The sequence below is a fragment of the Bos javanicus genome, chromosome 5 (genome assembly GCF_032452875.1).
Source record: "Bos javanicus breed banteng chromosome 5, ARS-OSU_banteng_1.0, whole genome shotgun sequence".
In the NCBI taxonomy this organism is placed as follows: Eukaryota; Metazoa; Chordata; class Mammalia; order Artiodactyla; family Bovidae; genus Bos; species Bos javanicus.
Window position 1 is genome coordinate 45,887,006 of NC_083872.1, and position 23,575 is coordinate 45,910,580.

At 37.1% G+C, this 23,575-nt stretch overlaps 1 protein-coding gene across 4 annotated transcripts in view; it reads left to right on the plus strand.

The window, feature by feature from the left end:
* The first annotated feature begins 2,423 nt into the window (after positions 1–2,423).
* The window catches only part of MDM1 (Mdm1 nuclear protein), a 28,946-nt gene continuing 7,794 nt past the window's right edge, over positions 2,424–23,575 (plus strand). Inside the window, exons 1-12 of one of the 4 annotated variants that reach the window (XM_061416551.1) lie at positions 2,424–2,509; positions 3,593–3,707; positions 6,656–7,026; positions 8,104–8,238; positions 12,414–12,581; positions 13,860–13,963; positions 14,063–14,162; positions 19,121–19,150; positions 19,486–19,661; positions 20,675–20,983; positions 21,786–21,898; positions 21,996–22,105. In XM_061416551.1, coding sequence (XP_061272535.1) covers positions 2,492–2,509; positions 3,593–3,707; positions 6,656–7,026; positions 8,104–8,238; positions 12,414–12,581; positions 13,860–13,963; positions 14,063–14,162; positions 19,121–19,150; positions 19,486–19,661; positions 20,675–20,983; positions 21,786–21,898; positions 21,996–22,105 — 1,749 coding nt within the window. In that variant the 5' untranslated portion in view covers positions 2,424–2,491. Of the gene's footprint in view, positions 2,510–3,592; positions 3,708–6,189; positions 6,338–6,655; positions 7,027–7,286; positions 7,363–8,103; positions 8,239–12,413; positions 12,582–13,859; positions 13,964–14,062; positions 14,163–19,120; positions 19,151–19,485; positions 19,662–20,674; positions 20,984–21,785; positions 21,899–21,995; positions 22,106–23,575 lie in introns of those variants that run through there. The other 3 variants (XM_061416553.1, XM_061416554.1, XR_009736432.1) reach the window with 3 other exon arrangements.

Sequence of the window (23,575 nt, forward strand, 5' to 3'; positions counted from 1 at the left end):
GTTAAAAGCTGGTAAAACAAAAAACTGGTTACAAAACTCTCATTTACTAAGGTTGTCCTTTTTTTCATGTCTATATCTTTGGTTCATAAACTGAAGTAGCTGTGCTGTGTGTGCTGTGCTTAGTTGCTTAGCGACTCTTCCCTTCTCCAGGGGATCTTTCTGACCCATGAATCAAACCAGGGTCTCCTGCATTGCAGGTGGATTCTTTACCAGCTGAACTACCAGGGAAACCCCAAAGTGAAGTAGGATTTTCTTAAAAATAACAGAGTAAAACATTCTTCTTCCCTGGGTCCTTAATAACACATCTCAGCAAATTCAGGTTGTGATGAAGTAATTTTTTTTTACCGTCTGCTGTTTGGTTTTCTTGTCATTTGTTTTCTGCTCAGCAGAGCCAGATTAGTTATTGTCCTTGTTTGGCAGATAGGCTACATTCTACATACATACTTATTTCACCTTAGCATTAAGTAGTAACAAAGCTTTGTGTACAATCAGAGCTGTATCTTTCCTATCCTATAAGATCTGGTCTGCCTTCCTGCAGAGGATTTTATGTTTCATTGCATCTTGTTTGTGCCATTCTTAATTTACACGACAGAGATGCTGTCATCACCAATTAACATTTATCAAGGGCCCCCTGGATGCATGGCTGTACAGGGACTAATTTAATATTCTCTTTGTTTCAGATATCAGGTGGCTCCTTCAAATGAATATTTAAGTATCTCAGATGATGAAGAAGAATAGAGATATCAATTAGGATTCAGAAGACAAGCCTCTGCAGAAAATGCTTAAAGGAGGGCATCAAGGATTAATATTAATATTTGAAAGTTTACAAGAGGGTATCCTTTTCTTCAGTTAACAAGTGACGAAAGTAAAATGAGACTGCATTTGTTGTTCCTGGAAGAAGCCTGGCAGCGTTCCATCCAGACATCTACCCTTTAACTGTTCCATTTTCTTTACTCATTTTAGTTCTTCTAATCTTTAAGGCAGAGTCTGAATCTTTCTTCCTGAACTGTTTTCTATCCATCACTTTTAGGGATGACTCCTTCCTCCAATTCCTATGTTGTTAATACCACTTATTTGGCAATTTAGCACATGATACATTGTACTGCTGCTAAGTCGCTTCAGTCGTGTCCAACTCTGTGCGACCCCATAGACGGCAGCCCACCAGGCTCCCCCGTCCCTGGGATTCTCCAGGCAAGAACATTGGAGTGGGTTGCCATTTCCTTCTCCAATGCATCAAAGTGAAAAATGAAAGTGAAGTCGCTCAGTTGTGTCCGACTCTTAGCAACCCCATGGACTGCAGCCTACCAGGCTCCTCCACCCATGGGATTTTCCAGGCAAGAGTACTGGAGTGGGGTGCCATTGCCTTCTCCCGATACATTGTACTATTACTGACTAAATATATGTTCACTCTCCCTAAGCATATTAGAGAACTATCTGGACAATTTAGTTCTTTTCCGTTGTTAGGGTCAGCATGGCATTCTCTCAAAGGTAGAATCTTTGAGATTCTATTGATGATGATAGCAATAATTCATAAAAATCAAACGAAGTTTCATTTTTTAAAAGGATGAGAGGAGAAACAAAGCTGAGGCTCTGAGAGTTGAGACTCACAACCACCATTAATAAACACGTCCTAATCTAGGAGCTATATGTACATCTTCTAGGGGAAGGGGCTGTGAGAGGCAAGAACATCCCTGGAAGTCAGCAGTTTGCCTTTCGAGACGCAATAAAAAAATGGGCTTTGGCCTGCCTAAGCGCAGAGGAGCCTGTAGGGCTGCTGTCTATGGGGTCGCACCGAGTCGGACAAGACTGACGCGAGTTAGCAGCTAGCAGTAGCAGCAGCAGCAAGCTATATTTATTTTCTGGCCTCTTCCTTTTGATGTGATAGTAAACAGTGTAGAATGGTTGTCCGTGGCAGGAATTGATATTCCAAAGAACAGACCTGAATATTTTCACTTCATAAAAAGAAACATTCGGTTCTGTCATACACGTTGGAATTAAAAACACACCGTGCTGTTTATGACGTCAAGAATCAGGGCCCAGCGAGGTCGGTGACTCAACGAATCCCAGCAGTTAGACCATTGTTGCATAGGGGATCACAAACCAGACGCCATCAAGATCTCCTCAGGACGAAGCTCCCGCGGGGCCCCGCCCACTCCGGGTCCGGGAGCCTCATTGGCCGGCCTTCCGCCCGCCACTTCTACCAGCCCGCGGGATTTGGCTCGGGAGGCGGGCGTTTACCTTTCCGACACTAATTGGTCGAATCTTAATGACGGCATGGGGTTTTCGAGTCTCAATTGGTTCTTAGTCTTCAGAATGGGCGGGGAAAGGCAGAGCGTCTGGGCTCAAGGAGGGAATCGCGGAGTGCGCCGGCGCGTAGTCGAGGACGCTGGGCCGAAGCTTTTGCTAGGGAACGTACTGTTGTCGCCCCGCCCCCTCGGAGCTTTTTGTCCCGTTAACTGTCGGGGTGGCGGGGGCTCCAGCTCAGGCCGACATGCCGGTGCGCTTCAAGGTGAGGACGGGGTCCCCGGGCCCGAAGCCTGATGGGGGGAGTTAAGGCGGGGCGGGTGCGGCGTGCCGGAGCCTCACTGGCTTTCTGGGCCGCGCCCCTCGGCCCCGTAGAAGCTGTCAGCTCCCGAGCCTACCTGTCACTATCCCGGAGGATGCTCATCTCCTCTTACCTAGCCCCCTCTCAGCTCACACTCAGTTCTGAGTTGTCGAGTGGAAGAGTTAGATGGTTTGAGATGGATTTATTTGGGGCGGGAGTGGGGGGAGGTGCTCAGAGGCGTGTACATAGTGGGCGCTTTCTAATGGGAACTGTGGCGGCTTCAGATTGGGGCACCTGTGGACCACATCACAGCTTAGCACTTAACACCCTTTCCCTTTAAAACTTCAGAGTGTTTTATGTCTTTTAAAGGCTTGAGAAATGGGACCCTGACAAGATTAAAGACAGGTTATATGAAACACATTATTCATAATCATGCATTTCTTTAAGGTTTGTTAATAGTTCCAGGTAATTGGTAGCTGTCAAGGTCAAGCACCCTGCAACATAACAGTTGACCACAGTGCTCCACAAGCCCTGCAGTCTTCTTTTATCTTGAGGGTTTGTATTCAGAATGGGAGGGGAATTTTTCTTTTCTTGGTTGACTTTACAAAACTTCACAAGGAACTAGGCATAATATTGCAATATAATATTGTGTACTCAGTGAGAACTTCATTAGTTAGGATAATTATAGTGATGAGGATTTAAATTGCCACCGATTTTCAGACCAAAGCTCAAGCTTTTGATTCCAACATCCAGCAAAAGGGTAGCCACTCTGAGCCTCAGATTCCTAGTAGCATCTGCCTCAAGTGGTTGTGGGGATTAAGGTTATAACACTGAACTGCTTAGCACAGGGTTGCGTAAATATTAGGAGCTATTATTAAGGAGCTCTTCTGTGTTTAATTAGTCTTAAGTATTTCCACTTTTTAGAGGTTCAGAAATGATTTTTACTTTATGATATATATATATCATATATATATATATATAAATGATATATACTTTAAAACAACTTTCATTAATTACATTGAACTTAAATTGTACTTTGCATTACAGGGATTGAGTGAATATCAGAGAAATTTTCTGTGGAAAAAGTCGTATTTGTCAGAGTCCTGTAATTCATCAATGGGGAGAAGACACCCATGGGCTGGACTTAGATCAGATCAATTAGGTGAGTTGAACAATTAGTTGTCATTATAACTTGAATAAACCTTGGGCAAAATGATTAAAAATATGTGGTTTCCCAGAGTGTGAAGGAAGGAGAGAGAGAGAGAGACTGACTTGATTCAACCTGCTTGCTTAATTCTCCCTCAGTAGAATATAAGATCTCTTAGATCAGAGCTCTGTCTTCACCACCGTGTTCCTGCCCAGTACCTAACATAGGGCCTTGGCACATTGTAAAGCTTATTAGAACTCTCTTTTTTAAAAATTGAATGCATAAACCTGGGTTTGAATCCACATTTGATGTGTGACTTTGGACAAATTGGGCCTGTTTCCCCAAGCGGGACTTGGGAAGCCCCTTGCCCAGGATTGTTGGGAGTGATGAATGAGATGTTCCTGTTAAGGGCTAGGTACTTCTACACAGATTGTGCTAGGAGCTCCTCCTGTGACCCCTGTGAGAGTGCAGATGTGTAGGATATAATTTCCTCCAATCTTAGATGTTTGAAGCCAGTAAAAGACTTAAAGAGTGGGGTGCCAAGTCTGGAAACTAGTAAGAAGAGCATATTTCCAGGATTAGGTTTGGAGAACAAAGGGAAGAGTAGACTAGAGTGGGTGGTTCTTTTAATATTCCTCTGAATTGTCAGGCTCCTTTGCCCAGAGCCTGGCTTCAAAGCCCTAGTGTCCCTGCATCTTAGGCAGGGTGGTGCTTTAAGAAACACCTTGGTGAAACAGGCCCAATTTGTCCATCAAATGTGGATTCAAACCCAGGTTTATGCATTCATTTTTTAAAAAAGAGAGTTTTAATAAGCTTTAAAATGTGCCAAGGCCCTATCTTAGGTCCTGGGCAGGAACACGGTGGTGAAGACAGAGCTCTGTTCTCAGAGACCTCTCCAGATGACCAGAATTCCACAAATTTGCGACTCTATTAGATTAAATATCCCAACATAAATCTCTGAAATGTAGCTAGCTAAGCCCATCGAGGGCCTTAAGGGATATTATGACGCTGGCCAATTGGTTAACCACATAACATTTTAGCTTAGATCAGCTACATTTGAAAGGGTAATGATGAAATGAGACTATGGGAAAAGAGCCACTTTGCAGTATGATACCTTAATGAGAAAGGAATGTCTAGGGGGAGGGGCAGAGTGGGAACTCCAGGTTGTTCAAAAAGGAGGTGGAAAGCTAGCAAGGAACAGCAGCAGTGTTACCTGAAACTGGCTAGACATTCTCTGTGTCTTTTTCCTGCTAGTGTGTGCTGAGAGACAAGGGTGGACCACTTGAGAAGCTTCCCTTTTCATTTTGCTCTTCTTCCACCAGCCCTGCTCTGTTAAAGAGGGACATCTAGGGCAGTGGTCTTCAAGTATTTTTGGTTTCATACCTGCTAAAAGAATTTAGAAAGTCTCTCTCTCTTCACATTTTAAAGTTAATATTTAATTTTTTTAATAAAAAGTGTAATGAACAGTACAATCAAAGGATATCTTTCTGGCTTATTGTGTATACACAAATATCATACACGTTTTACATGTATTTTGTTAACTTTGGAGCTGCTAGTTTAGCTCAGTTTATGGTAAATGTTCATCATTTAATTGGTAAAGTCAGTCCTCATTGGAAAACTAATCAGATAAAATTTGAATTATTTTCCATGAGAAGAAAGTCTAACTTTATTTTTTGGTTCACATAAGTACATTAATATGCATATATGCATTTCACATAATGACTCTCTTACACTTGAATTTTAGTTTAAGATAGGTAGATGGAAAAGGCATGGAGCTAGATAAAATAAGGTACTGTTCCTTTGTTATTTCTAATCTCTGCCTTCTTTGCTTTGCTGTCAAATATTCCGTGTCAGGAGTTGTGCTTTCTTGAATTGTTCCTTTGTTTGTCCTCCCCACCTATGACAATTTTTTTTTTTTTTAGTTCCATAGGGTGGTTGAGAGGCGTGTCTTTCTTTTGTAAAGTGGGCAAAGGGTGATTATGAAAGGAGCGGTGAGAAAGGAAACTACAGATGGCAGATGAAGCCCTTAGGCAGATCAGTGTCAGGAAGTGGCACATATGGAAGTGAGGATCTGGAAAGTGATTCCCTCAAGCTGCCGTTTCTGCACCCCACACCCGGATGTCTTTATATGCCTCCAGACATATATGCATCCAGTGTGAAGACCGTGGTCTAGGGGAGACTTGCACCAGTGGAGACTTTGGGTCCAATGGCCAAAACATCCATGATAGAAGCCAAAGAGCTCTGATTTTAGCAAATGCCAGATTGTCTCTTCACCTTCCCTTCTCTTCTAGTCTTAATCTTTCTTCTCCATCCTACACCATCTTCTATTTAAAGAATAGCTCCAAACTAGGGCAGTATCTCAGTGGCTGTCATTCTGCAGAGCTCCTCTTACCTGGGTAGAAGGTTAAGTTTTTTGGGCATTTGCTTTCCAGAGAGAAATATAGAGAAATAGTATCTTAGCTCTGGTTCAAAGGGTTCATTCTCTTTAACTTCTCAGGAACTCAAGGCAGATATAGAGCCAAGATCCAGCATAATGACATCTCATCCCTTCTCATCTTGGTCTGCACTGCATAAGAGAAGCTTTGTGAAAAGTTCCAAATTTTGACAGTACCAGGGCCCATTGTTCTGCTAAGTAGCACAGGAGAGTAATTAGAAACGGAGGCAACACATTCCGCCTGGCTTGCCAGGTCCATCACGTTGCAATTCTAGTGACTTGTGTTAGGATAACTTGAACATCATGACCCCAATTTAAATTTATGGTCAAACTTTTACTATTTCTTTAAAGCAAAATTAGAAATTTTACATTGAAAAACTGTACTTTTTTTTAAATCCTGTAACTGGAAGGATATTGTGTATCTCAAGTGAATTTTAAATTCCATTTCTTCTCTCATACATGTGATTCAAAGTTGTCTTTCTGGCTTTATGCTTTGGTTTCTGCTAATTTTGCATATTATATTTTGTAGGAATCACAAGAGAGCCAAGTTTTATTTCGAAAAGAAGAGTCCCTCATCATGACCCACAGATTTCAAAATCTCTTGAGTGGAATGCAGCTACCTCAGAAAATGATGTGGTCCTATCACCAGAAACTGAAGCTCCTAGAACACCAGAATCACAGGAGGCAGAACAAACAGATGTTAACCAAGAAAGACTTCTTGCAGTAGAAGCCTCCAGGGGTCCCAAGAGAACCAGATCTCACTCTGCAGACTCTAGAAGTGAGGGGGCTTCAGATATTGTAGAAAATAAGGAGGATATAAAAGCAAACGATGTACCAGCTAATGAAAATGTGGAGCTGAAACATTCTACCAAGCCTCTTTCAGAAAATGTAGATGATAGGGTATGTGTATTCACTGTATTTCTTTTCAGAAGCATAGAATTCTCTATAAATTTTATCATCATTTCAGTAATATTACATTTTGTGCTTAATTTTTTTCTGCTGTTTCCTTGTTCAAAGTCTGTAGAATAGACTATAAGGTGATAGTTGACTTTAGTTATTATGAATTAGTTCTATTCTTAACAGTTGCCATTTTGTACTGGTTATTTTCAGATATCCCTTCATTGGGAAGACAGTCTGCCTCTGGATTTCATTTATCATATATCAGCACCTGAGTCCTAAGGGAGAGATCAAGTTGAGACAGAGAAGGGGAGTAGGCTATTACTTCTGGCAGGGATGGTGAGCTGACTTATACTTAGGCCCTTTTCAATTTCTTATTGTATACCAGAGGAAAAAAAACAGAGCCTCAGTTGGCAAAATGCAAAAGAAAGGAGGGGTCTGGCTGGATCTCAAAAGATCTTGCAGTTTGCTCTCTTATGTCACAGCTGGCCTGTGGAAGGCCCCTGCAAGCACATAAGCAGAGGCTGCGGGGCCCTGTGCAGACACCTCACTGCCTTCCACAGTTTTCTCCACTCTACTGCTTCCTCCCATTTCATGTCCACCACTGACTGGAGCCACGGAGAGGCATTTAGAAGTGTTGGAAAACCAGGGGACACAAGGGAATCAAGGGAGGTAACATGTAAGTCTGATGGGCAGGGGAAGAGGTGTCCCAAAAAGCAAGGTGTGGATGAGGTGATGTGCTGTTGTTTCTTACTAGTAGACTTACTAGTAGATCCATTTATGCATAATTGGTAGGAAGGAACTGAGAAATGTTACCTTTTGCTGGGATGCACAATAATTCCTTGACAGTATTAAGAAAGGAATTTTAAAGAGTCACAATTTAAAAGGAACATTATTGATTGGAAGTTTGCTCTATAACAATGTGCATGTGGTTAACAATACTATACTATACACTTAAATTTGTTAGGAGTGTAGATTTTTATATTGGATGTTTTTTTAAAATCACAGTTAAAAAAAATAAGTTTGAATAGAAATTTTTAATAACTTTCAATGTTCTGTTTTTTTTTCCTCCCCCAACAGTTGAATAGACTTCTGCAGAAGAAAGCTGGATTGACGGTTGTTCCTTCACATAATGTCTTGAGGAATTCTGAATATCAAAGGCAGTTTGTTTGGAAGACCCCTAAACAACCTGCTCCAGCTTTTGCAGCCAATCAGGTAGTTTAATGGATACAATACATTTTTGAGTGCCATTATCTAATCTAGTGTTGCAGTTTACATAGAAAGAAATTAGATAGTAGATCTGGAGGTAGGTTCTAGAAAAGTGAAAATGAGAGTTTTGCTAAAATCATCCTATTACTTCTGATTTATAGCAGTAATATTATACTGTCCTAGGCTACTGATGATCATTGTTGCCAGATCCATCACATATACTAAATATGAGACAGGGTAATGAAAACTTGAGGACTGGTAAGTTTTTGCATGCTGTGAATTTTTTTTACTTATTAAAAAATTATTAAATTTGTTTTATTCTGAACTGTTGTGTTTCATTGACTAATATATTGCATGTTTTCTGTCTAAGAAAGGCACAACTGCTTTGGATATTTAATAAGTAAAAAATAGGTTGAGGTGATACAAGATGTATAATTTTGTCTTTATATCAAATGAACAGTGATAGGAATTGTCAATTTATGTTTATAAAATTCAAAAGCTAAAATGGTAACTAGAAGTGATATTAAGTTTCATTGTATTCTCACACAGTTTTAGAATTGGGCTACCATTACTAAAATATACTTTTTTTTTTTACTACTATAATTCTCTAGAAAGTTCTTAGCTCTTAACTCTCATTTATGTTCTTAACCATATTCCTAGGTTTAAGTAGGAAATACTTCCATTTAGAATATCCCCAAAGGTTCATGGCAGCTTAGTTTTTTCTTTCTCACTCACCTGTGTACTTTATACATCCCCAGAAACTGAGAGGATAATTAGATTCAGAAAGACAATAACATGTCATCTTATACTAAGATAATATTTCCACTGTTATAAATTGTAGCAGATTTAGGCTTACTTGTTATTCAGTTTTGAAAAACCTGAAATACATATAACATTTTAGGAACACAAGAAATAACCTAAAGCAATACATTTCCTTTATAAACCTAGTGAATAGAATCAATACTTCTTTTGCTGGCTCACAAGTGTTCTTAGATAGAAAATGTACCACAAAATACAGCCTGAAAATTGTGATTGTTTAGTTTTTATGGAATATAAGCTAGAGGTAATTCAAATCAAAGCCCTATTGACAACTTTTACATATTTCAGTGAAAAGCATCGTGTAGAAATGTTCTTTTTATAGTATCAAGAAGTATAAGTCACTAGCAAATACCTTTACTGTTAGCTTTATTGCTTTCATTAGTGAAGACTTCAGATAATTTTTTGTAAAGAAATGCTCTGTTAGTTAAAACGTATAATCAGTTTCAGGTCTGTGGATTGGAGAGTTGTGTGATAGAAATTTTTTCCATGCTTGTTGATGGGGAAATTCCTAAAGGAGCTATTCATTTCTGTTTTATCAGACACGTGTTTTCTGAAAGGATGTCTTATATATAAAGGAGTAAGAACAATTTATGACAGAAAAGTTCTTGAGATTATACTGTACTTAAAAAGATATACTGTTTGGTTTTGAAGTGTAGGTGTATTATTCAGCATTATGAAGCAATTAAACACCTTATTTGAACTCCATATCTTTTCCGTTACTTTCTTTGTAATCAGTGGCAATATACCATAAAATGGAAACCATATCATGGAATAATAAGGATAAAAGGAAACATTTATAAATAGAAACATGATAATTACCTGATTTTTTTCCTTGCTTCAGGCTAAAAGTAAGTAAGCAAAGGAAGAAAAAATGAACAAATGCATGTCAGATATTGAAAATATTAAGAATATTTTGTTGCAGGAATAAAAAAGTTGCTGTCAAGGAGGAAAAAACTGCTGACAAAGTTGCCTTGTAAAGCTAATGTGTATTTTCATGTGATTAAAATTTTCCCATTTTACTTATCCTATTGCCAAACTAACAGAGTGGTAGGGAACTTTGGGGAGAACAGATATGATTTATTATTTCTCTTGACTTAAGTATTATTTTGATTGTAATAACTATTACTCAGAACATAGTAATGAGCATCAAAAGTTGACCTTTGGATTTTCCTTCCAGTTTTATTGAGGTATAATTGAGAAAAATTAATGTAATTTTTATGCACAACATAAAGTTTTGATATATGCATTCATTCTGAAATGATAACTACAGTCAAGCAAAATAACACATCTGTTGCCTCACATAGTTACCATTTTTTTGTGTGTGTGAATGTACAACACTTAAAAATACTTGACATCTACCCTCTTGGCAAATTTTAAGTTACAGTACAGTATTACTGAGTTCTTCCCTGGTGGCTCAGATGGTTGAGTCTGCCTGCAATGCACGAGACCTAGATTTGATCCCTGGGTTGGGAAGATCCACTGGAGAAGGGAATGGCTACCCACTGCAGTACTCTTGCCTGAAGAATTCCATGAACAGAGGAGTCTGGTGGGCTATAGTCTATGGGGTTGCAAAGAGTTGGACACAACTGAGCGACTAACACTTTCACTTTTTTCACAGTATTTTAACTGTAGTCATGCTATACTTCAGCTCTCCGTAACTTATTTATCCTGCACAGATGAAACTTTGTACCGTTTGACCAACATATCTCCATTTACCCCATCTCCCAGTCCCTGGCAACCACTATTCTATGAATTCTTTTAGATTCCACATATAAGTGGGATCAAACCATGTAGTATTTTTGTCTTTCTGTGCCTGGCTTATTTCACTTAACATATGTTCTCCAGGTTCATCCATGTTGTAGCAAATGAAAGGATTTGCTTTTTAAATGCCAAATAATATTCCATTTTCTTTATCCATGCATCTGTCCATGGACACTTAGATTGATTCTGTATCTTGGCTATTGTGAATACTATAATGAGCATGGCAGTGTAGATTATCTAGAGATACTGATTTCATATCGCTTGGATATATACCTGGAATAGGGTTGCTGGATCATATGATAATTATATTTAAAATTTTTTGAGGACCCCTCATTACTGCTTTCCATATGAATTTACATTCCCACAAATAGTGGACAGGGGTTCCCTTTTCTCTACATCCTCACCAATATTTGTTATCTTTTGTATTTTGTCAATGCCCGTTCTAACATATGTGAGGTAAAGTCTCATTGATGTTGATTTACTCCTTGATGATTAGTGATGCCTTCGTGTACCTGTTGACCATTTATGTCTTCTTTGGAAAAAAATTCTTTTGCTTATTTTTAATCAGCTTTTTTTTTTCTATTCAGTTTTATGAGTTCTACTTTGAATATTAACTCTTTATCACATATGATTTGCAAAATTTCCCATTCTATCAGTTCAGTTCAGTTCAGTCACTCAGTTGTGTCCAACTCTTTGCGACCCCATGAATTGCAGCATGCCAGGTCTCCCTGTCCATCACCAACTCCTGGAGTTCACCCAAACTCTTGTCCATCGAGTTGGTGATGCCATCCATTCCATAGGTTATGTTTTAATTTTGTTGATGTTTTCCCTTCTTGTGTGAAATGTTTTAGTTTGATGTAGTCCCAGTTGTTTATGATTGCTTTTGTTGCCTTTGTTTTTGGTGTCAAATCCAAAAAATCATTAAGATTCACGTCAAGGAGCTTAGCCTATGTTTTCTTTTAGGAGTTTTATGGTTTCAGGGCTTACATTCAAATCTGTAATCCATTTTGATTTAATTTTTATATATGGCATAAGATAGTGGTCTAGATTCATTCTTTTACATGTGGCTATCCAGTTTTCTTAGCAGCATTTATTGATGAAACCCTTTCCCCATTTTACATTCTTGACTCTTGACTGCCTTGTCATAAATTAATGGACCATATATGCATGGGCTTGTTTCTGGACTCATTCTGTTCCATTGGTCTATGTGTCTGTTTTTATGCCTCTTTGCCCGTTTTTTAATCAGGTTGTTTTTTGCTATTGAGTTGAGTTCCTTGATTTCTTTAAATATTTTAGAAATTGACCCCTTAAAAGATGTATGCAGGTATTTTCTTGTACTCAGTAGTTTGTCTCTTCACTCTGTTGATTGTTTTCTGTAGAGAAGTTTTTTTTTAAGTTTGACACAATCCCATTTGCCTATTTTTGCTTTTGTTGCAATGGCTATTAATTAGCCATGTGAAATCAAATTATAGTCGTATATAATTTTCCCTTTTTTGTATCCTGATGATTCAGCTTTATATGTGGAATGCTTTAAGCAATTGAAGTTCTAAGTTCTACATATTTAACAAAGAAAACTAAACTAAAGTAATTTTTGTTTTAAGGTTTTCCACAATAAAAGCAAATTTATTCCACAATTCAAAGGTAACTCATTCATCCATGAAACTGAATACAAAAGAAATTTTAAGGGCTTATCCCCAGTAAAAGAACCAAAATTAAGAAGTCATTTGAAGGAAAACGGAAATTTTGAAACAATATCTCCTGAAAAGAAGGTATTTGTCAATTCTTTTTTTTTAATTTATTTATTTTAGTTGGAGGCTAGTTACTTTACAATATCACATTTTCTTTTACTTACCACCATTTGCAACTTTATAAGTTTCCATTTGAGATTTTTGTTTTTAGCTAGTTCATTAATTTGTTTGTTCACTTAATGTCAAGTGTTCATTGAGCCCTTGGTAGAAGCCAGGCACTGGTAGGTACTGAGAATACAATTATAACCACACTAAGCCTTAAGCAGCTCTTGGGCCATGAGCTCTTATTGCCTGGGGTAGACAGAGATGTAAATAATTAAGTATAATACAGTGCAACGAATGCTTAATAATACAGCATGTAAGTCTGCTATGCCTAATATCAAATGATTGGCCTTACAGTATTGTGAACTTCAGGGGTTACAGTGGTGATAGAAACACATACTTTAAACTAAATAATGGAAATTAAGACAGAAATACACATACACACATGTTATTTTAAACTAGAGCTTTAGTATACCAAATTATAGCCAGTATAATTCACACGACTTAACTCAGTACGTACAAACACCTACTTCTGTAAAAAATTTACAGCTGTTTGAATTGCATTATCAGGTTAAAACTATTGTAAATTATGGGTAGATCAGGGATAGGTCCTATTTTTGAATCTCCTGGAATGTCATACCTATTTTATGGATTCTAAGAGTGAAAACTATATGACTAAAAGTAAAATGATTTATATATATATATATATAATAAACGTATTATAGTTATATATGTATTATAAAAATCATACATATATATTATATATAATGTATGTGTATAATAATGTATAATACTTTTTTATTTGGACTTACGGTATTCTTAAAGAGAAAAAGAATTGTTAAGTTACTCACTAAAGCAATGTGCTAACTTACTTTTTGGGACCTTCCATTTAATTATTGTAACAAGTGTAGATTTAGAATATCAAGGGAAAATGTAAGACCAATGTTCAAAAGGTAGTTGAACATCTAAATAAGTAAACTTGATATGATTAAAACATTTTTCCTAGCCAAGTATGTAAAATTTTTACTGTTAGAAAATGAAACCATATCCTGAGCTATATACTTAAAGAAACTAACCAGATATACTAGTTTCAGAACTTGCTTGTTGACTTGTGATTTCTGCATTATCTTAGTAGTAAAATCTTAGTTTTAAAAGCAATTATAATTCAGTATCCAAGTATACTTTATGACATCTGTATTGTCACATTAATGTATAACATAAATGGAGCATGAAAAGTTCAAATTATTTTCATTTTAGTGTAATAAAACAGATGATCCTTTAAAATCAGAAGCAGAGATGGAATCAAAAAACTCAAACCAGCCTAAAAAGAAACTTACTCCTTGGAGACATCAAAGGCTTGGGTATGTATTTTGTAAGAAAAATATCATAGTATTTAGCTGATCAGCATAATATTTACTCTCATTTCATTAAAATATTTACTCTCATTTCATTTCTGTTAGGAAGGTGAATTCAGAATATAGAGCAAAATTTCTAAGCCCAGCCCAGTATTTATATAAAGCTGGGGCTTGGACACGTGTGAAGGAAAACATACCAAATCAGGTGAGTATATAAGCTCAGTAAACCCACATTTTCTCTGATACTACTTCAGTTAAATTTCAATAGTTTTACCTAGTAGTAGAGACTACAATTTGAAGATATATGATGCGGTGATAGCACCAGAAGTATCAGTTGGATATTATTTATCAGTGTATTTACTTTTTTTTTTTAAATACCAACTAGCTCCTTAGAGATTAATTACAAGGTCTTTAAAGTTAAAAATGTTTTTCAAATCAACTGTTTATGTTAATGAAGTCAGTTTATAGAATTGTAGCATTATAGACTTGATTATTTTATAATCTGCAGACCTCCACTCTCAAGTGAAGACTGATTAATTTTTCAAGATTGGTTTGTCTGACTGCACCACTGTTAGCTCAATTGTTTTGGAAAGATTATCTCTTGGCCTGAGACTTTTTAAAATTAAGATGAGTTGGTAGTTAGGGTTTCAGTCAGTTCAGTAGTGTCCGTAGCTCAGTAGTGTCCAGCTCTTTGCAACCCTACGGACTGCAGCACGCCAGGCTTCCCTGTCCATCACCAACTCCCGGAGCTTATTCAAACTCATGTCCATTGAATCGGTGATACCATCCAACCATCTCATCCTCTGTCGTTGGCTACGCCTCCTGCCTTCAATCTTCCTCAGCATCAGGGTCTTTTCCAGTAAGTCAGTTCTTCACATTAGGTAGCCAACGTATTGCAGTTTCAGCTTGACATTCAGTCCTTCCAGTGAATATTCAGGACTGATTTCCTTTAGGATTGACTGGTTGGATCTCCTTGTGGTCTGAGGAACTCTCATGAGTCTTCTCCAACACCACAGTTCAAAAGCATCAATTCTTTTGTGCTCAGATTTCTTTATGGTCCAACTCTCACATCCATACATGACTACTGGAAAAGCCACAGCTTTGACTAGATGGACCTTTGTTGGCAAAGTAACGTCTCTGCTTATTAATGTGCTGTCTAGGTTGGTCATAACTTTTCTTCCAAGGAGCAAGCATCTTTTAATTTCATGGCTGCAGTCACCATCTGCAATGATTTTGGAGCCTGTCACTGTTTCCACTGTTTCCCCATCTATTTCCCATGAAGTGATGGGACCAGATGCCATGATCTTAGTTTTCTGAATGTTGAGCTTTAAGCCAGCTTTTTCAGTCTCCTCTTTCACTTTCATCAAGAGGCTCTGTAGTTCTTCGCTTTCTGCCATAAGAGTGGTGTCATCTGCATATCAGAGGTTATTAATATTTCTCCTGGTAGTCTTGATTCCAGCTTGTGCTTCATCCAGTCCAGCATTTCTCATGATGTACTCTGCATATAAGTTAATGAGCAGGGTGACAATATACAGCCTTGACGTACTCCTTTCCCAATATGGAACCAGTCTGTTGTTCCATGTCTGGTTGTAACTGTTGCTTCTTGACTTGCATACAGATTTCTCAGGAGGCAGGTAAGGGTGTCTGGTATTCCCATTTCTTTAAGAATTTTCCACAGTTTGTTGTGATCCACATAGTCAAAGGCTTTAACGTAGTTAAGATTTAGATCTAAACATTTAATGGACTCCGAGGATTGTTACATCTGAAGTTATGATAAGGTAACAATCCTTATTCTTGCCCTCATGGAAGAGGACATTTTTGTTTTTGTTGTTAAATTAAGATCTTTCTTTAAGATTTCCTGTTTAAGATTTCTCTCTTTAAGATTCCTATGGTAATGTGACTTTTCTGGGGTGTTTGTTTTATTAACTACTACTGGTGGTTTAAAGTGTTTAAATTAGTGGAATAATTTGCTTTAACTTCATGGTCAAAATCATTCAAAAAGCAAATTGGAGTTAGAAAAGAATAAGAATTTTTAGTTATGAGATTAGTGATCACTGATGGTGATAACAGTTTTAGTTGACCAGGTCATAGACATTTAATATTTTACTTAAATCTTATATACATTTTTTTCCCTGGAAGATACTTTATGTGGCTGCTTTTTGTGTACCAACAATTAGGTATACCCACATTATCCTACTCCTAACATTTCATGGAATATTATTCACACTCTTCAAATGCACTTGGACATTGGTAACTTTATTATTTGAGTATTAACTCAATTGAAGTCATGTTACAGTTTTCTAGTCCATGTGTCATCTTCATTTCCCTCTTTCTTCTTTGAGATATTGTACTTTTTGAATCTATAAATAATCTAGTCACTAGGTATTTTAAACCAAGTCCCAAGTTCATATTCACGTAACATTAAGGTAGTTGACTTTTTGGTCCAGTAATTGTTTGTTGCCTCCAAACTATAAGCAGTGGCACTATTCGTCTTTAAAATGCTCACTTCAAGGGTTGTTTTTTTAATAATAACCAACAATTGCAATTAAGTCCCATCCTCAGATTAACTGCTGGATCTGTGTTAAATCCCTTTTTCCCTTGATTTTTAGGTAGTCTTCTTATCATCCCAACTACATTGGTTGACATCATTTTTTTCTGATGTGCTTCCAGAAATTGGACTTTGTTTCAAGATGAAGTGCCACTTTTGAGAGACGTTCTATAATTTGACAGACTTTTAAGCACTTTTAGGTATAAGATGACTCTTCATTTTCAGGGGATGAATTTTGGAAAAAAGAAGTATTTTATTCCCCAATTTTCTGAGTTTGAATTTTTACATTTAAATTTTAAACAAATTTAGTTGTGTTCTTAATTTACAAAGAGAAATTCAGAAAGGAAGACATTTATAGGATTTATGTCATGTAATCTGATTGTATTACTTGACTTGGGAAGGGGTGTATGTATTGCTTTAATTGTTTGGCATGGCTTATTCATATCTTTTTTAGTGACTCTGGTTTTTGGCTGTGAGGATTGTTTTTAACACTGAGTTCAAGCCACTGATTTTTTTACACTTTCTAGCGGAACAAACACTTTACTTTGAAAATATCAGCCTCCTATTTTTTCATATTAGTTTAGGATTGCAGAAGTTTAAAATTATGTATTTGCAAAATATTGCAACATTAGCATGAAGATTATTAACAAAGATTGCAGATAAAGTCAATTTAAAGCACTGAGTTTTAAATGTCAGTAACAGACAAAGCTGAATAAAGTTTTTACAGAATTTCTGTATCTCCATTCCCTTTTTAAAAAAGAATCAGTGTCAAATAAAACTGGGTCATTGTGTACATGGAGGGGATGTTTGTCCATCCTCTCATTCATCAATCAGTGATGTCCTCCCCCATGGACAGAATGCAGCCTTCTCCGTGGCTCCTTCTTGCTCGACCCTCACTCAACTCAGGACTGGTAGGACCCCCTTTGAAACCTTCCTTCAGTGTATATCTCATTTGTTTATTATGGCATAGATCATACCAGTGTTATGATAATGACTTATCATATAGGAGGAAGTCTGCCTCCTCTACCAGATTGTGAGTTCACTGAGTGCAGGCCCTTTCTTGCTTAGCTTTGTTTGCTACCAGCCGTGTAGCTCAGGCCTAGCACTTAGTCCACACTCAGGAACAGGTTGTGGAATCAATGTTGAAAGGCTACATTATCCCTTACCTCAAGGGATTTGTAGGTTCGTAGGGGAGAATGACACAAGCAATAATTCCAGAAAAATGAAATAAGTACTAATGAGGGTATGCATGAAGAGCTTTGAGAGTGCAGAGGAGGAAGTGATCCTAAGACGTGAAGATTTTATCATGCAGGTGATGATAAATCAGGGTGACCATGATACATTTGAAGCATGCAGGGACTTATTAGAAATAAAATCTGGATTCTATCAAGGCACTTTATTACAAGGTTCCTGTGCATTCAGAATACCCTGATTATGAGTTCAGACTCAATCCATGTGTCTCAATTCTACCTGTTAAATAAAAAAAACGTTAACTAGTAATTTTCTGTAAGTTAAAAAAAAATGGTAAATGAATATGGCTCAATTTTTTTTGACAGTGAAGAAAACATTTGAAGAAAACTATGTTTTGAATTATCCTTTGGGAATGTTTCAGGTTTGGTTCATTAGAGCAATAGGATTCTATTGGGATTTCGTGGGTTTTTTTTTTTGCCCTGGCAGGTGCTGTCCTTTGCTTTGGCTGATTCATTAGACGTAGCGCTTGCCTTCCTCTGCATCAGTAGTATCCTTAAGGAGCTGAGGATATGTTTCTCCAGTTGCTTTCACAGTGCTAATTTCATTATATGCTTTTTTGTCTTCAAGTGAGAGAAGAGCAGCTTTAGCAGACAGCATCCAGATAGCCTTTTCAGGCTAATACTCTGTCTTTATGTTAGGAAGAAATTACACAGTTTTTTGAGAATAAATCAAATAGATTATTGAAAATAATTTTAAGCTGCAACTTAGTTTTTTTACATTGTGGAATTGTATTTAAGAAAGTCAGAAGGTGGCAGTATAATGTATAAAATGAAAGAGTTTCAGTGAGTATAAGAGACTCCTTTTCATGTGAAAATATATTATTTGCATATGAGGGAATTAATATGTGAGTCACCTCATATATAGTTCATCAGAATATTTTGGGGGAGTATCCTGTTACTTTGTCAAATTTATTACATCTATTATTGTGATAGTCTTTTAAATTATGTATTTAATACTGGTTTGGCCGATTACAAGGGAATGTTGAGGAATTTGGAGGGGGAAGTCATGAGACTGTCTCAGTGGTGCTTCTGTGGTAGTAGCAGCTGTACGTAAGCCAAGAAGTAATGACTGAGGCTAGGGCTTTCTGGCATGTCAGTACTATTCCAGAGGTGGGGAAATAGTCATTAGGTTACCTTGTGGTGGACAGCATTCCACTCATGCAAGAATGTCATTGGTTTTCAAGGCAATGTTAAGGTATCTTGGTTACCAAATTAAATGTTGTTAAAAATACTATAAAAAATATTGATTGACAAGTTTTGGTATATATTTAGAAGGAAGAATAATAAGATATTTCACTGATTGCCATTAATATTCAGTTATGGCATTAACCTGTCATTAAGTATGTTTCTGTATTCCTCCCCTAGGCTTCTCTAAATGCCATGTGGTATGCGGAGGTTGGTTGCTTTCATGTTTTTAAAAATTGTAATAATGCATAGAGTACTTGTGTAATTTCAGTTGAAGAAAGAAGTAGGTGTCAGTGTTTTTCTTAGCTGCTGTAAAATTTCTCCCTGCCTGCTGGCCTGAAATAAAATAATTGCATTGTGCTTAAGCTTGACTATTTTAATTTCTGCTTAAAAATGCACATAGCCTTATGAATGTATGTGGCTATTTTTGCCTTTCTTTCTCCTTGGTTTCTGGCTGTATTTGTGCAGTGTCTTGGATATGCTACTTGGTGGTATTTGCAAGGAGCGTTTAAAATAATACGTGGTATCTCAATTCTCCTGCATAGGTTAAAGAACTCCGAGAGAAGGCTGAGTTTTATAGGAAACGAGTTCAGGGAACCCATTTTTCTCGGGACCATCTAAATCAGATTCTGTCTGAAAACAACCGCTGTTGGGATGTCTCCTCAACCACGAGCTCAGAAGGAACCATTAGCAGCAACATCAGAGCACTAGATCTTGCTGGGTGAGATGTTCTTAGTGGACAGTGGAAAAGTATGTTGTAGAGTAATGTGGATCATAGAATTACATAGGAACATGATATGAAGACTCAAATTTTGTATAGTCAAATGGAAATATATCAGCCACTAACTACTTTTAGTTTATTTTTTGTGAAAAGTAAAGCTATACATACTTGCTTTACACACCTGTGTAGAAATAATGCGTAATTTAAATCTGGAAGTTTAGATTTTATCATATTCCTTGTTAGCAATTAAGAGTAAAATGGGGATGACTAGCAGTAGACATAAAACTTTAAAAGTAAAACAAAAAGACAACAATAATTAAAACTTAGAGAATATTAGCTATTAGTACATATCCATTATCATTCATTAATGGATTTTTGTGATTAATATGGAATTCTGGCCCTGATTCTGTGAAACACTTCTATTTTAGGTTTTAAAGTGAACACAAACTATTAACAGGAATAGCACATTGATTTGCATCAAATAAAATAGTTTTCTGTTTTCATAGAGTATTAGTATGATCATACATACCAAATTGAACTGTAAATTCTAACTATGTGACATCTGATTTTAAAAGTCCACAAAATTTGTTCTTTAACGGTGACTCAAAAAGATTAACCTAATCTAAAATACAAAATTTGAATTAGTTTATTTGGTGTATAAGTACACACGAGTTTGTGCACAAACCCTAATTGAGTAACTGAACAAGTTAAACCATCTCGGGGGTCCTAGTTTATGTATGCATTTATCAGTTGAAAGATACATAGGAGTTTTGTCAGCAGGAGTACAGGCATATATGTGTGATGGTAGGAGTAAAAGGACATAAATTTATTTTAGAATATTGTAACTTCTATAAAATGAACTCTTAGTTTGATTTTTTCCTTCAATATCTGGGCAAAGCAATATCAGTGGGAAACATAGTTGTGAACCATGGAAGGAAATGACGGACTTAATGAGTATCAACTAGAAACCTCAAAACTACTAAATTTAAAATAAAACTTATTTTGTTACACAGAGATCCTACAAGCCATAAGACTTTGCAGAAATGTCCTTCTACACAGCTAGAAGAAAAAAGAACTGTTTTGGAAGAACAGCCCCAGAAAACTACCACAGAGAAATTGGGTGTGTCAAATGCTCCCATACCTGTTAGAAGGCGTCTGGCGTGGGATGCTGAGGACACCACTGAAGACGTACAGAAACAACCAAGCGGGGAGGAGGAGAAGGGGGAGGAGGAGAAGGAGGAGGGGGACAAGCAGGTTAACGTGGAAGAGCTGGAGAAGCTGGAAGTACAGGAAAAGTCTAAAGCAGACAAGATCAAAGAAGAGTAAGTGTTTAAAATTAATCAGTATTTAGACGCATTATTGTTCACAGATAATAAGTATTTCATTTTGTCACTAATGATAGTGGTTTACATTTTTGGTTTCATGACTAATAAAAAGCAGATTTTATTTTAATGTCATGAAATAGACATTTCTATATGGTTTATATAATTTGATTCACTCAGGGATTTGAGTCACTCAAAATCAGTCCCACTGCACTAATTGGGAATAACACTTGAACACTGAATTACTTGGGGAGGAAGTAGTTAGTATTCTTTTTATTTATATCCTACTAATTATGATTTTCAAGATATGATTAACTAGGTATCTCTGAAAGAATGACTTCCTTTATGACTTAAGGAAAAATAACTAATATTCTTTACTATCAGATGGTTATACGGAAAAAGAAAGAATTTTTGTGATGTTAAAATAAATGATTTCTGCGAATAGCTAATTTCTCTTGATTTATATGCCAGTTGTTTTGGGGAATGGTTCTCTACCATTGGTTATGGTGTTTTTTGTCCATAGTCCAACCCCCTTATTATTCATTCACGACTTTTGCAGCTAATGGAAGCTAGGCTCTGACTCAGGGGAAGAATTCTCCAGTATGTTGCTTACTTGCAGTGATCTCCCTTCTTTTCCAGTAGTCAGTTTCTCTTAACTGCATGTGGATTTGTTTCTTATTTTTTCAGAAGCAAAATGGGCTTCTCTTACAGGTTTATGCTTTAATTGCATAATGATGGCACAGTATTTTTTTTTTTTTAATATTTTCTAGAGGACATGCTTCATAATTGTCTTAATTTGTAGGTCGGAGTCGTCTTCTATGTCTTCAGGGAAAGGAGGCAGGCTTCCTACTCCAAAGCTGAGAGAACTGGGTGGAATCCAGAGGACTCATCATGATCTTACCACTCCAGCTGTTGGTAATAGGCGGACACCGTACAGTTCTTATTTCACCTGCTTCCTCTACGTGATAATTTAGTTTAAATTGAAACAGTGGCATCTTCTGTATTTTTCCAGGTGGTGCTGTTTTAGTGTCTCCATCTAAAGTGAAGCCTCCAGTCATAGAACAGAGGAAAAGAATATCCTCTCAGGATGGCTTAGAAACTTTGAAGAATGACTTTAGGAAGGTAAATATTTACACTTTGGAGAAAAACATCTCTTTAGGAAGTGATTATTTTAGTCACATGCAATAAATACATGAGAGGTTCAGATTTTAGAAAATTCTGTCCGTCATATGTGGAGGTTATTAACTTACTTTGAGAAGGCAAAGGCATTGAATTGTTCTTGAGGGTAGTGCCATTGTATTTTGACTGCATACTTTCAAATATTGTCAGTAGTGACAACAGAGAGAGAGAGAAGAAAAACTATACTGTTGATTGTGCATCTACTCTGACAGTTTTGTCCAGGCACTGATTTAACTGGAGATGTAGCAGTGAAAGATGAAGGTAGAAATCCTGACCTTCACTGAATTCACATTCTAGAGGAGGAGGGAGACAGTAAACAGGATCTACTCTGACAGTTTTGTCCAGGCACTGATTTAACTGGAGATGTAGCAGTGAAAGATGAAGGTAGAAATCCTGACCTTCACTGAATTCACATTCTAGAGGAGGAGGGAGACAGTAAACAGGATAATTAGGTAAAATACACAGTATTTTAGATAGTGATAGGGGCTAAGGAGAAGAATAAAGCAGGGGAAGTGAGTGGGACTTGGCCAGGGAAGTTCTCACTGAGAGGGTGGCATTTGAGCAGAATCTGAAGCAGGTAAGGGACTGACCTATATGCATATCTAGGAAGGCATTTTACAAAAAGAGCAGCAGGTGCAAAGTCCTCCAGTTGAGAAGGTGCCTGATTCCTTGATGAACAGGCAGGGAGTCAGCATGGCTGGAGATGAGAGCAAGAGAGAGAGTAGAATGGGCAGTGAGGTCAGAGGCGTAATGAGGGATTAAATTGTGTAGGGCCTTAGCGGTCATAGCAAACACTTTGCATTTTATTCTGAATAAAATGCAAAGTCTTTGGAGGAGCAGAGGAATGATATGATTTGACGTAGGTTTTTCCAAGCGTCACTCTGGCTACTGTATTGGGAATGGACAATAGAGGTGCAAGAGCATGTAATTGAAACTAGTCAATTACAGTATCCAGGAAAGAGGTGACAATCATTTGAATCATAATATTAGGTAGCCATACCAGGAGCTAGATTTGTTTTTTTTCCCCCATTGTTTACGCTTTGGTTGCTGGTAGGCAGAGGAGTCATTAAACCTGCTATACACAATGATTTCCCCCCCTTTTTTTCCTTAAAAAAGCTACTATCATAACATTAAATCCATAAGTCATTAAATTATCAATAAATTGATATCGGTAATTCATTTAGCAATTGAATTAGCAGTATATTCAGTTAGCAATAAATTATCCCTGTCATTCAGTTGCCATTGTTTAATATCATTCTATCTTTTTTACCATAGGAGTTAACAAGAATTACTATCATAATATCCAGAAATATTTTTTGCTGGTAACTTTTAATGACATAACCTTGAATTGTGGGAGTATTATGGGGCAGCAGCAATTTGGGAAACTTACGTGCAGATGATCATAATAGCTAG